General features: G+C 41.8%; 1 protein-coding gene across 3 annotated transcripts; it reads left to right on the plus strand.

Annotated features, from left to right (window-relative positions):
• The first annotated feature begins 160 nt into the window (after window positions 1–160).
• Window positions 161–12328, plus strand: LOC109907662 (zinc finger DHHC-type palmitoyltransferase 3). 3 transcript variants are annotated; one of them, XM_020505760.2, is made up of 8 exons: window positions 170–592; window positions 712–734; window positions 4750–5087; window positions 5504–5628; window positions 6677–6773; window positions 8272–8353; window positions 8756–8886; window positions 9257–12328. In XM_020505760.2, exons 3-8 carry the CDS (start codon window positions 4782–4784, stop codon window positions 9413–9415), a joined length of 900 nt encoding a protein of 299 aa, XP_020361349.1. In that variant the 5' UTR covers window positions 170–592; window positions 712–734; window positions 4750–4781; the 3' UTR covers window positions 9416–12328. The 3 variants fall into 3 exon arrangements, 2 of the variants coding, with proteins under 2 accessions (XP_020361349.1, XP_020361350.1); XM_020505761.2 differs by having other exon boundaries at window positions 4753–5087; XR_004203628.1 differs by having other exon boundaries at window positions 161–734; window positions 4753–5087; window positions 5504–5732.
• The last annotated feature ends 2472 nt before the right edge of the window (window positions 12329–14800 follow it).

The following is a 14800-nucleotide window of genomic DNA, read 5'->3' on the forward strand; positions in this document are numbered from 1 at the left end:
ATTAAAACATTCTCCATTCAGACTCGATTTATGTACAAACTGGTCCATGGAGGATATAAGTGTTATACGCTAAATAGCCAGCTGCATACATTCGCTTTGGACGGTACACTAAAATGACTCAATATCACCATCTGCCGGCTTTTGGGCCATTAGCTACACTAATATCCTACATCGGTTTTTAGTTGCAGTTCTTTGGGATTGAGTTTGGGATTGGGTAGGCAAATCTGTTCCTAGATCTGCTTGCAGAGGCAACAAATATACTGGGGCATCTTCAGGTGCTTGGAACGCCAGATAACCTTTGGAGCGCACTGAAGTCTTGCGCATGGAAGGCAGGGCACTTCCTGTTTTTCCTCAGATATTTTCTTGCTTACCAGAGAGCGCTTTCTATATTGAGTAATGGAGAAACAGGCATCCACCCACCGAACTAGTAACGTTAGGTCTGCACTTATGGACAAATGAATCACAGGAAATATTGAAACTAAGTGGTTTTGTAGTTTAACGATGGACTCGATACGTCAAGCGTGAATAGTGAGACCCAACAAGGGGTACTGCTAACTACCTCCACGCTAGCAAGGATAACCAGCTAGTGAACGTAAGCTAGCTAACTTGGTACAATCAGCTACGATTTACTGTTGTGAATGGTGAAACGTTACCTAGCTGACGTTTGCGTGCCAGACTGTCAAACCGAGTAACGTTTCTCTTCTCTGAAAGGTATTTCCCCAACCAGGAAAGAGGTGAGTTGAAATCAGCATGGTTGTTTCTACCGTTGCCTAGCTAAACTAACCAAATTGGCTAACTAAGTAAGTAAAGTCATAAAACCGGTGAAACCATGCTAATCATTGGAGCTACCAAGCTAGCTCGCATTATATTCTGAATCTGACAGCAGAATCGAGATTTGTTGCATTAGCTAATGAACCATATTATTCTAGCTCAATAACAGTGATTGTGACTTAGAGGGTCAACTGATCAAAATACCAGTTTCATTCCATTTGTCATCTTACTATTACACTCAGTGTAAGGTGTTTGTTAGGAAATTTCAAAATAAATAGATAGTGTTAGGACTATCAATACCAGATCAATATCGCCATCTGCCGGCCTTTCGGCTAGGTTAGCAGTATCTTTTCAGCTGCCAGCAGTATCTCATGTCACAGACAGCAACTGCCAGCAGAGGTTATAAACGGAAGTCTCATCAGCCTGTTAACTGCTATTTCAACCTATTGAGACACATCTCCACTCCCATCCTCCGGTGGTCTCTTCCTCTGTGTCTACCATCATTCCTCAGTTGTACTGTTTGGAGGCATCCAAGCAGCAGCTCGTCCTGCATCCCTATAAATAATGTATTAAACGGATGTCTCATTCAGCGGTATAGCACCTCATACAGTGATCACCCTCCAGTCTTCTGTAAATGGTCCAGTGAAGTCATCTCTTAGACATTATATGCCGTTATGTTTATTAATGGTTGAGTTCCATAGGGCGGTGAACAATTGGCCCAGCGTCGCCCGGGTTTGGCCGGGGTAGTCCCTCATTGTAAATAAGAATTTGTTCTTAACTGACTTGCCTAGTTAAATTAAAAAATATATATATATATATTGCTGCCTCGAACGGCAGAATAGAATGGCAGTTTTGCAAAAGTACTTTCCGCTGTAAGACAAAGATGATACTAAAGTCAAATCAGTTCATTCAGAGTAACAGCAGCATGTCATTCAGTGAAACAGTAGTTTATTCACTCCCCCTTCCAGTCAACCACAAAAGAGCATTGATTTAGCAGATAATAGATAATCGACGCTTTTGCTTGGAAGTGTTTTTCTTGACAGTGCTTTGGCTTATGTGTACAAATGCAATAGTAGCTATAGTGACTTCATTAGTAGCATCGTCCTTGTTAATAGATTGTGTCACTGGATTTATGAAGCATTAAGAGATGATATAGTGCAACGTTTCTGTGACGTTCCTGACTTATTGGGTTTCTATGAAACAGTATTTATGATGTTGTACAAGAGATACTGTTAGCTTTGTTCACTCTACGAGAGTGACGCTCAGTCATCTCTCAACATGGATTCACTTATGGGTTGTTCCACCTCAAAAAGCACAAGAAAGAGGATTTCAACACCCACCGGGTGATTCTCAGAAACCAGTTAACCATAGCAGTAGTAAATTGAATTAGAAAACCATTATGCATCTGCAACAATCAACTATCATTCTGAATACTAAGATGCCTAGTTTATGGCACAGTCTCATTTTAAATACATTTGAAAGACTTGAGAAATTACTTTGTCTAAAAATAGGCTTTTTTTACGCTTAAGTCCACTTTTGACATTTGATAATACATGCACAATTACAGTATTTATGATAAAATAATGGATATTTTAGTAAATTGCATTAAGATCAGATTTTGTTTTAACAAGTAACACAGTTTGATGATGTATTGGGTTACTCAATCTCTAATAGAGCTCAGTACAGTTTTTCAATGGCAAACTGAAACACTCATTATCGAAAGATGCTTATCGTTACCGTAATGCACCAATATTTAGGAAATATATTTAGGAGATACTCATTTCTGCCTGTTCAGAGAAATGAGTCATTAAAGTTGTTAGGTTTGTGTCCCATCCTGCGTCCTGATATTACCCGGTTCTGACCACTAGATGGTCCTCTTCCATCTAGTGGTCAGAACCTTGTAATATCAGTATGTATGACGGGACATAAACCTAACCACTTCAATGACTCATTTCTTTGAACATGGGGGAAACATCACCAAATTAACTGAGAATACATAAACTAAGACGAGGAAACAATACTCAGAGCCACAGCTCCATACTACTTGTCAGACATGGAGAACTGATACTGTATACTCGTTGGGGTGGGATTGGCGCGGTGGGTGGATTTTGACTTTATTTGGATTCCTCATGTCTTACTCATTGTTAGAAAATGTTTTGGTCTAAATCAGATGTTAGGTACTATATTTATTGAATGTTATGAATCCTATAAGTTAAAATGGCCAATTTGTTGGCAATCAATCTACTTAATTTAATGTACTTAATCATTATATTTCAGCAAAATAATGTTTCAGGAATGTTAACCTTACATGTTTCTGACTATAGAAATGATTTCAGAACAATGAGATGGTGGGTGTCATGGCTTGCTGAAATGACATGGAACAACCCCTGGGAGATATTAGCATTCCACTTCCTTTGTCTAAAGCAAGTTCTACCAGAAATGACTCAAACTGAATATTTAATTTGATGGATAACAGCAAAGGCCTTTGGCTGTTTGACAAAACAAATTATATGCATCATGATTTTATGATTAACTAGGCCAACACAAACATTCCACACCTGCGCTTATCAAATCTACAGAGTGATCCTTGCATTCTGGCTATTAGCTACGCCCAATTTGCAGGATGGGAGTGTTGTAGTTTGTGTGTGTGTGTGTGTGTGTCTGTGAGAGAGAGCGAGTGACACACTGACCCAGTGAATTAGCTAGATGCCGTTACTGCTATGCTAGCACATTCAGGCTATCAGCAGCAGATGGTAATGTCTGGGCTGAGTGGGGAAAGTGATAGCCATGACCAGACTGGACATCACGCCCACTAACACAGCAGGTGGGCTCTAAGCCTGTTGTCTGTAGGCAGACTGTCCAGAGTCTGTCGCTAGGCACTACCCAGGCTACAATACTGTAGTCTGTAGTGTATATTGGAGACAACCAGAGGATGGGGGAGGGCACTGTGTAGGCTTGTGCATTTGTGTGTGCAGTAATGTGTTTATCTCAGGTTGATTGTCACTATGAGGCTACTTACTCACTGGCCTATATCCCTGGCTGTTAGGGATGCTTGAATAGTGGGCTTTTACAAACATGATATGAAAACAGTTTTGGCAGGAATGTCAGTTGGACCAGGGTTCCCCTCAAAGCCGACAGGCTAAAGCTCAATTAAGCTAGTGTGGCTAATCATAAAAGTGAGATTGAATTGGCCACATCAATGGATGTAATTCTGATCTCTTGTAGGCCAGACTTCAGAGGGGGAAGTTTTTCCTAGCCACTGTGCTTCTACATCTGCATTGCTTGCTCTTTGGGGATTTATGTTGGGTATCTGTATAAGCACCTTGTAGCAACTGCTTTTGTTAAAATGGCTTTATAAAATACGTTTGATTGATAAATACATTTGAAAAGGCAGTGAATACTCAGCTTTTGTGAACTTTTCTACGTATGTTTTGACATATATGGCTATATTTAGTACCCTGACATTCTGTTTCTACTAAACGTGGGCCAAAACTGACCATAGAGACATTTTGACCAGGGTAATTGACTTGCTTTAGAATCCTTAAACAGACTAACATGAACTTCAAACGCTCATGCGCCGTCTCCTCTCACTCCCTTTGTCCGTTACTGTCTGTTTTTCACAGATGATTGAATTGCATGTCAACGTTGCTCCATCACCATAGTTCAGATAAGTTTAGATTATGCAACACACAGGTCTCTAGCCTTTTCAGTCAAGCATTTGTTTTCAGGCTACAACGCCACGTTCCAACAAATAACAGAAACTGACCACATTCCAACAATAGTGTCTGTACAGTCAATGCAACATTGACACTTCACTTCCTAATCACTTCTGTATACACCTGTAGTTTCTCATTTACACTACAACAACCGCGCATTCCAACAACATAGAAAATGCATTGCAACATTGGCACATCAGATATCACTTCGTTGACACCTACATCTGTAGCCTATTCCTAACCATCCAAACCCTTCTCTCAGCAGCATGCGGAGAGAGCTGCATCCGCTCTAGAATGAAGAAGAGCCCGGCGCACCGCTGCAGGGACATAGAGAGGCAAGCCGGTTACCTGCAGCCCGAGCACTGCGCCCCTCCCCCGACCCGCCCCAGTTCCGACGCCATGTGGTTCATCCGTGACTGCTGCGGCATCGCGTGCGGCGTCATCACCTGGTGCCTGGTGTTCTACGCCGAGTTCGTGGTGCTCTTCGTCATGCTGCTGCCCGCCAAGAACCTGCTCTATAGTCTAATCAACGGGGCACTGTTCAGTACCCTCGCCTTCCTCGCTCTGGCTTCGCACGCCCGGGCCATGTGCACAGACCCGGTTAGTCTGGCTGGCTTTGTCTGTCTGTCTCAGTGATTCTGTGGCTTTGTTCCAATTAGCCCCCCCCCCCCCCCCCCCAAGTATGCACATGATCATTTTCCTTCACTGATTTGAAAGGAAATGACTGGAATCAAAAATATGGTGGATATTCTTACTAGCCCATGCCTCCACCAATCCAATGCTATTTGATTTGTGGGTAGTGGTGAACGAGTACACACTTCAGGAGAAAGGAGATACTATTGGGACGCACCCAGTGAGTCAGTGACTGGACTCTCAGGCTAAACTGTCGAATGCAGTGCTTTCAGTCTAGAAATAAGTTGTCTTCACTAGAAAACCTGCTTGTAGAGAACTCTTGTTTTCAGATAGGTTTCAGATATGAATGAATGCCCCTGTCCTAACCCGTGCCTCTCTCCCAGGGTGCGGTGCCTAAAGGGAACGCGACCAAGGAGTTTATCGAGAGCCTGCAGCTCAAGCCCGGTCAGGTGGTCTACAAATGTCCCAAGTGCTGCAGTATCAAGCCTGACAGAGCTCACCACTGCAGGTACAGTACAGGACTGCTGCAGTATAAAGCCTGACAGAGCTCACCACTGCAGGTACAGTGCAGGACTGCTGCAGTCTAAAGCCTGACAGAGCTCACCACTGCAGGTACAGTACAGGACTGCTGCAGTCTAGTCTGTCCCGTTCCACTTATTTTCTTCTAATGTTCTCTCCTGACAATGTTGTTTAGCCTCAGCCTGGCTGCATTACTTATACCCACTGGTACTTACTGGATGGCTAAGGAGTTGTTCCCCAGACTTTGAAGTGCTTTAACACTTCAAGGGGACAGAAATGGCTAAAACAAAAAGGGATTAGTTGAAGTAGGAATTGGAAAAAAGTACATAGCAACAACCCCTCTCAAGCATATAGTATAAATATCATGACCCCATACTGTAACACTTGTTCCACCTTCAGAGAATACCATGGTATCAGAACACCTCTAAAGCATATAGTATATATATCATGACCCCATACTGTAACACTTGTTCCATCTTCAGAGAATACCATGGTATCAGAACACCTCTAAAGCATATAGTATATATATCATGACCCCATACTGTAACACTTGTTCCATCTTCAGAGAATACCATGGTATCAGAACACCTCTGAGCATATTGCAGCTCCATATGGCAGAGAGTTGAGTTGTCAGTCTGCTACCTTAAATAATATGTCTCTGCTGTGAGTCCCCTGTGTGATGGGAGAGTCCAGTTCAGCTGGTTATTCCCATCTCTCACCTCCATAAATGTCAACATGTTTGTTTCAAATGTAACCTTATTCCCTATATAGTGCACCATTTATAGGGAGTAGAGTGCCCTTTGGGGCGCAGACATGCAGCTGAAGGTGGCTAGAATGAGTGGAGTATCTCTCCACTCACTCTGCTGTGTTGGTGTGCGTGTTCTGAATTGCCGGATTTAATTAACTAGGCGTTGTGGCTGGTCTTCATGCTTCCAGAAGGAGCAGCTTGTGTAGGTCACGGTTTGGCTCATATTTCCAGGCCTCTTTCTCTATGTGGCTGTTCCATGCTGTCATGTCCTTGTGTGTGCCCCTCTCAGTGTGTGTAAACGCTGTATCAAGAAGATGGACCACCATTGCCCATGGGTAAACAACTGCGTAGGAGAGAAGAACCAGAAATTCTTTGTGCTTTTCACAGTGAGTGTTTTTAGCCTCGAGCTATTACGCAAACATACATTCACAACAAGCTGTTATTGACTCCCTCACATGAGATGTTGCTACTTGTCTCAGCAATCATACCTTTCAGTTATTGCTGACTAATGTGTTCCTACCTTACAGTTAATGCTGACTAATGTCCTCCTACAGACCTGCAAACTCTTGCCCACATTCATCAAGACAACACATTATTCCATTATGGATGTTACGAGCCCCTTTGGCCCTGCAGTCTAGGGGGAGATGGAAAAGAGACCCGTAACATATCTCATGCAAATCATAACAGTGAAAAGGAGCAGTGAGAACTAATAACAACAGACAACCTAAATCTACCGTCAAACACACGGTAATGGGGTGGAAAAGGGCTGAGCTGGACCCAAGGAAAGAACTAATAAATATCCAAAAAACCCTAATCTAGTCTTACCTTCCTCAAGCACAGCTAGCTAACTGACCAATGAAATACAGTGGGTGGTCCGCCCAGTTCTAACTAGGGTTCTTAGACAATGTTTTCCTATGGGTAATGTATGCCCATGGGCGATTTGTCTTGGTATCCCCTTTTCCCACCAACAAACAAACAGTCATACACTATATTACAATACATAATAACGGGCAAATGTGACATGTAGGTGCAAAAACAAAAGAGAGATGATCTCTATCCGGAGGGAGAGACGGACAGAGAGTGTTTGGGAAAACAACCGAGTGGGTTTTTAAAACAAGGGGGATGTGATTGGGTAAGGGGAAAGGAGCAGGTGTGTCTTCTGATTGGCGACTGATGAGTGAAACCTGTGACTAGGGCTGAAGGAGAGAAAACAAATACACATAGGATACCTGTATCCATAACAATGTACACAATCTTGACAGAACTCTGATAAATACTTTTTCAAAATAAGAGCACTGCGTAGTTAACTGATGTAGTTTTACTACTGTGTTAGCTGATGTAGTGTTACTACTGTGTTAGCTGATGTAGTGTTACTACTGTGTTAGCTGATGTAGTGTTACTACTGTGTTAGCTGATGTAGTGTTACTACTGTGTTAACTGATGTAGTGTTACCACTGTGTTAGCTGATGTAGTGTTTCTACTGTGTTAACTGATGTAGTGTTACTACTGTGTTAGCTGATGTAGTGTTACTACTGTGTTAGCTGATGTAGTGTTACCTCTGTGTTAGCTGATGTAGTGTTACTACTGTGTTAGCTGATGTAGTGTTACTACTGTGTTAGCTGATGTAGTGTTACTACTGTGTTAGCTGATGTAGTGTTACTACTGTGTTAGCTGATGTAGTGTTACTACTGTGTTAGCTGATGTAGTGTTACTACTGTGTTAGCTGATGTAGTGTTACCTCTGTGTTAGCTGATGTAGTGTTACTACTGTGTTAGCTGATGTAGTGTTACTACTGTGTTAGCTGATGTAGTGTTACTACTGTGTTAGCTGATGTAGTGTTACTACTGTGTTAGCTGATGCGATGTGATATTTGTCTCCCTTCAGATGTACATTGCACTGATATCCCTCCATGCCCTGGTCATGGTTGCCTTCCATTTTATCTTCTGCTTCGAGTCAGACTGGACGAGTGAGTACCATGCTGTTCAACTATGTTAGCCTTTTCTGTCAAATCCACCATACTGTTTTTAACTTTGCGTGGTTCTTCCGCAACAGAGAAACACATTTAATGGATTTGGTGTTGTGGTTTCCATTTGCAATTATTTATTTCCACTACTTCATAAGTATCATGTTGTTTTCCTTTCCAGTACCCTGATTGTTCTCCTTTGATTCTCTCTTTGTTAAAGCATGACTTAATTGGTCAATGCCACATACAGGATATCAACCTTTGTCTCTCCATTCCTGCCCCCTAAGATAATACTTACCTGATGAGAAGGAACCCAGCACCCCTCTCCTCAGCTTCCAGACTATCAGTGCCCTCCAGTTTAAACCTCTTCTCTCCCTTCTCCTCTCTTCCCTCGGCCCTCCCCAGAGTGCAGTACATTCTCTCCTCCTGCGACCGTCATCCTCCTCATCTTCCTCTGCTTTGAGGGACTCCTCTTCCTCATTTTCACCTCAGTGATGTTTGGGACCCAGGTCCATTCCATCTGTACCGATGAGACGGTAAGTGAACAGAACACGCCACCAGCTCCCATTTACTCCCCCACTCAATGCTCCTCTCTTCCTTCTTAACCATCGCTGCTCAGCAGGTTTGGGGTTGATTCCATTTTAACATTTAGGAAGTCAACTGGAATTCCAATTCCATTTTTTTGTCATAGAAAAGCGTTGAGGACAATTGGAATTAGAATTCCAGTTTGCTTCCTGAATTGAAATGGAATTGGCCCCAACCATGCTGCTTTGTTACTAGATCCAGATTGCACATAGTTTTATTCAGGTTCTTGATGGAACCGTCCCCAAGATGTATAAGTAGCCAGGATTATTTTGAGACACATGGTCTCCTGCTGATGTTTTGCCTGTTGGATCTTATCTACAGGGCATAGAGCAGTTGAAAAAGGAGGAGAGAAGATGGGTTAAAAGGACAAAGTGGATGAACATGAGGGTGGTATTTGGCCATCCATTCTCCATAGCCTGGCTAAGTCCCTTTGCAACCCCCGACCACGGGAAGGCAGACTATTACCAGTACGTTGTCTGAGATGAAGAAGCCAAGCTCCAGCACCCGTGCTACCAGCCTGTCTTTCAGGGTGCGGACTGATGATGCGTACAGGCGAAGGTGTTCCCACCGCCTGACTTCACTGAGCATTAACTCTTGACACTTCTTCTCCTTTTCTGTTTTTGATCATTTTTAAATTTCAGGGTCTTCTTCGTGGAAAACATCTTTCTGCCTGTTTTTAATACTTGTCACTTATTTTAGTTTTCTTTGCCTGGTGCTGATTTTGATACCTGTATGAAAAACAAGTTATTTTCCCTTCTGTTCACAATCACAGACAAGCCCTGCAAAACCATCAACTGTAAAATGAGTCTCTGCTTCTCTCACGTTTAACATGAAAGAGAGCACTTACTGATGTAACCTAGCCAGAGACTGAATCTGAAGTGGCTATAAACTAGGCTCTACCTTTGGGATAGAAAGGGTAGACACTCTTAAACCCAACGTACAGTATTTCCTGTATTTGTTCATGTCCCGTTTTGAGGACTAGACCTAAACAAAGCAAACGCATGACCTGAATTCAGATTGGCTTTTCAGTGGACGAAAACGATCAGTTCCAATAGGCATATTTTCTCTTCCAATGTTGCAGTACCTCAGCCTTTCCATAAAGTATCCTTTATGGGTATAAGCTATAGCCTTTGGTGCCAGCGCCACGCTGTTGATGTACTACCGACCCACAAGGCATTACATTTGCTGTTTAGAACAGCCAAATCTGTTGCTGCAAGCTGCAGAGTCTTTGCCTTATAGGCATGCCAGGCCGCGCAGACTCCAGAGATTGAACTTCACTGAGTTCACCCCATTAGTTTGCGCTACATAGATCAACGTTTTTTCTGTGATCAAATCAACATTATAAACTGGGATGTCCTGAATGCTGATTAGCTGACAGCTATATCAGACTGTATACCACGGGTTTGACAAAACATGTATTTTTACTGCTCTAATTACCTTGGTAACCAGTTTATAATAGAAATAAGGCACCACAGGGGTTTGTGGTATATGACCAATACACCACCGCTAAGGGCTGTATCCAGGCACTCCACGTTGCGTCGTGCATAAAAACAGCCCGTAGCCGTGGTATATTGGCCATATACCACACCCCCTCGTGCCTTATTGCTTAATTATATCAGCCCCTTTAAGCTGTTTTTGAAAAACTAGTCAGGTAAAAAGCGTGTGTGTTTTAATTAAAGGGGCAGTGTTGTATTTTGAGACAGCCTTGAATATGGAAATGAGCCAATAGGCAGAAGGGTAGTCTTCATTGTCTAATTCTTTGAATGATAATAATTAATTATTTGAAAAGTGTTTGAAAAGCATCATACAATGCAATGTACCTATTTGGCCCATGGTGTTACAGACCAAGTAAAAAGTCATTAATTAATGTCAAACCCTTCATAATGTAAAAATGTTTAAAGGTATCATGCAATGTAGTCCTGCATTGAACACCACATATAGACTACTGTAGGCTATATCATAGAAATTGCTTTTGATTTCTATCTGAAAATGTAATGGGATTTGCTCCATTGGTTTTGTTGGTAGGACTACATTATGCTCAAATAGCCACAATAGCCTATTGGTTACTGTCTAAAACTGTAAGGGTTCCACCTCAGTATTCACTGTAATCGCGTGTCGGAACTTGCACAGTTTCCGCTCACAACACCTCATATTTGCTCAGCCCCCCCCCCCAAAAAAATGTTTACTTATAGGACAGTACACCATGGCAGTTGGGTAAAGATATTTTTGTAGCTCTGTAACCTTAAGTTTCAGTTGAATAGGGTATCTGCTTCCTCTCACAGGCTGTCAGTCATGTCCATGTGCAGGATGGGTCCCCTCCGAAGGTCATGACAGGATGATTGAAAGTCCAACTGCGGTAGCGGCTGGTGACAGTGGTGGATGGTTGTCTGTTGTAGCAGGATGTCTTACTGGCTGGTGTATGTGACAACTGTTTCTATAGAAAAAGTACTGTAATGCCCTCTGAGATTTTCATTTGATCACTGAATAACTATACAACTGGTAAATCAAAAGTACATAATATTTAACGTTTTGGAACAGAAGCCTGCAGCTATGTGTAATTCCCCTGTGTTCACTAAATGGAATTTGTTAAATGTCATATCATAGGCTATCGGCTTGACATTTGTGGTTATGAATCTGACTGAGCTAAGCTTTGCGGGACAAACATTGGTGATGACATTTAGGCCAGTGAAACGTGCACTGAAACCCGAAAGAACATTGTGGACCATGCTAACTAGTTCACACACTATGTAAAGGCACAGACCGGTCTCCTAGAGACAGTCTAGATTGGCTCTAGGCCAATTGCAAACAAACAAGCTTCATTCAAAGCAGATACTTCAGTGAAAATGCCTTTGTCGAGTGAGAAAAGGATCACACAATCAATCGTGTGTTCAGAAGCCTTACTATAGAAAGAGTATGGGCTGTTGGTGATGAACAGAATGGCTACATCCCGAATGGGGCTCTATTCCCACAGGGCTCTAGTCAAAAGTTGTGTACTGTGTAGGGAATAGAGTGCCATTTGTGGCACAGCCTAACTCATGTAGAATATTTTTGGTGCCATATTTTCTGGTTTATGAATGAGGAATCTCGGAACTCTTTCACCCTCCCTGCATATCATTTTGTACAGCTTATGGTGGAATGTACCATTGAGGCCACCGGGGAACTTTCAGAAACATATGCCTTTTATGAAAATGCATTTTACAGACTGTCAAAGCCATGCTGAATGAACACAATGGTTATGTATTCATCAAACAAAAATGTTTCTCTCTTAATTGAGAATTGAGAGTGCATTTGCACGGCATGGGTGTCATTTGAAATGTGTATGGACCACATTTTATAGATAAAAAAAAAAAAAATGTATTATGAAGAATAAAATCAACTTTGAAGTCACTAAAGCAGCATGACACTATCACGACAGCCACCTTTTCCTGTTGGTTTTGACCCCTTTTTCTCCCCAATTGGTAGTTAGTCTTGTCCCATCGCTGCAACTCCCGTACTGACTCGGGAGAGAAGGGAGAGAGCGACACGTCCTCTGAAACACGACCCTGCCAAGCAGCACTGCTTCTTGACACACTGCACGCTTAATTCGGAAGCCAGCCACACCAATGGGGCGGAGGAAACGCCATACAATTGGCGACCGAAGTCCGTGTGCAGGCGCCCGGCCCGCCACAGGAATCGCTGGAGCGCGATGGGACAAGGAAATTCTGGCCGGCCAAATCCTCCCCCAACCCAGACGATGCTGGGCCAATTGTGCGCCGCCTCATGGATCACCCAGACGGCTGTGTCACAGCCCGGGATCGAACCCGGATCTGTAGTGATGCCTCAAGTACTGCGATGCTCCACTCAAGAGGCCGGACAGTCACTTTTTTATTGAATAGGTGACTTTAAAGTTAAAGATGCTTCAATCAAATCTACTAACTTAAACTCACCCCATTCCGTACAAATGTGCGCAACAACAACAAACAAACGAGGCTACAAAGAAAGATAATGGGACTGTAGAGACTGTGTTGGCGTCAAAATCGGTGGTGTGAACTAGGTTTCTATTCAAGCGTTGATCGACATGGTAATGGCTCTATAGTATTGGAGAAAAGTTTCAAAAACGGACCCTCCTTTACATCGTGAAGTGTCATGTCGTAACGTACAGCACGCATAAAGCAACTATTTCTGTCTTACAATCGCTCTTCACCAGGTGTAGCACTTCTCTGATCCTTTAGAAACAAGAAATTGACAGTGACAGGGGTAAGGCGGAGGGATACCTAGTTATTTCTTGCGTCATCATTGCATGCGATCATCATTCTCAAAGCCGCTGTTTACTTCTAAGATCACTTTAGCACCGCCCTAAAAACCCGATTCTAATTCGACACAAACCTTCAAATAGGTATGTAATGACACATTATATAAACTCTTTATAGTGTTTTATTTACATTCTAGAGGCGATAAGCTGATAAGTTTGACAGATCGAGTGAAAAAAATTATTAAAATCCCACACATCTCCTCACTACCACGCATGAGTTTAGCTTCCCCACCCGCCATTTTTTTAAAGACCCGACAGAGCTCATTGCCTTGTTGAATTATGCAGAAACGGGCAGCGTTTAGGTCATGTAATTGATTTTGTTGGAAAGGGGAGAAATTGTGCTTTACAATGGTATTGACATTACAGTTGATCTGGAAGTATTACGTTTTTGGGGCGCTAAAATAAAGGCAATTGTACGGACCAAGGCAATGTACAAGTTCACGTGAGTTTACGTTACCATATCTTTCTGATTTGGTGCACCTTTTTTCTTTTAAAGCAGAATGCTCAACTACCTAAATCTCAATACTGCTATCTCCTACTTGAACTGATCGACCCTTTTAAGCTCTGTAGTGACTCATATAACTGGGTCATTCTATGAAAATGGTGGGTTTTTGAACAGCAAACTTTTACAAATGTTAATTATTTTTATTTTTTATCAAAACATAGTCAGATAATAGTTAACCTCTTAATGTTATAAATCCAGATAAATGACAGCTTAACATATTTTTTTATATTTTTACTACTTTACATAGACAAAAATGCTTGTGCTGCCTTTTTGTCACTGGTATTACCTATATTTTAGATGGCAATTCAGGCTTTCTAGAATGTAATTTCAGTCTTTAATTATGTGATTACAATATTGAAACAGTAATAAAATGCTAATAAGTATTTTTTTATATATATATAATTGTTGAGGGTTTTATAAAACATTACGTTGAGAAAAAAGTTTGGTGTTATTGATTGTCACTGGCGTTACCAGCAAGAACAGTAACACCAGTGACAAATCTGCAGACAAGATGGAATATCTAAGACTGCAGCCACTGTAGCTCAAACCACACTTCTTAAATTGTAAATAAATCAGTTAATCGTGGAATTTTATCAATCATTTTAATCCAATTTCCTTTCCCCTTACTATAAACTGTGTGAAATCTTAAGTCCTCGCATGAAATTACCAAGTTAATAATCAAATTGAAGAGCGAGTGCACACTCACCATATGCTTTTCAAAACAGTCCCGTCTCCAATGAACCTTTGACCCAGGAAAAAGTTGGCAATGATGTTGCATTTTTTTCAAAGTGGTGGTTTTTATACATTTTCACACCAGTGACATGAAATTGTAATATTTATTTGATATTTTAGTTCTTAAGTAGTACACTAAATAACTATAATACTTGTCTTTGTATTATGGCATTTAAAGAGGGAGAAAAACTCAAAATATGTCACTAAACCATGACTGCTGAAACAATATTTTTTGTGTCATTATCTCACACTTTTAAGTGTTTATCCTGGTGAATAAGGCCGGGACAGGAAACCCACCATTTTCGTAGAATGACCCAACTATCAAATACTGTGACTA

The sequence above is a fragment of the Oncorhynchus kisutch genome, linkage group LG17 (genome assembly GCF_002021735.2).
Source record: "Oncorhynchus kisutch isolate 150728-3 linkage group LG17, Okis_V2, whole genome shotgun sequence".
In the NCBI taxonomy this organism is placed as follows: Eukaryota; Metazoa; Chordata; class Actinopteri; order Salmoniformes; family Salmonidae; genus Oncorhynchus; species Oncorhynchus kisutch.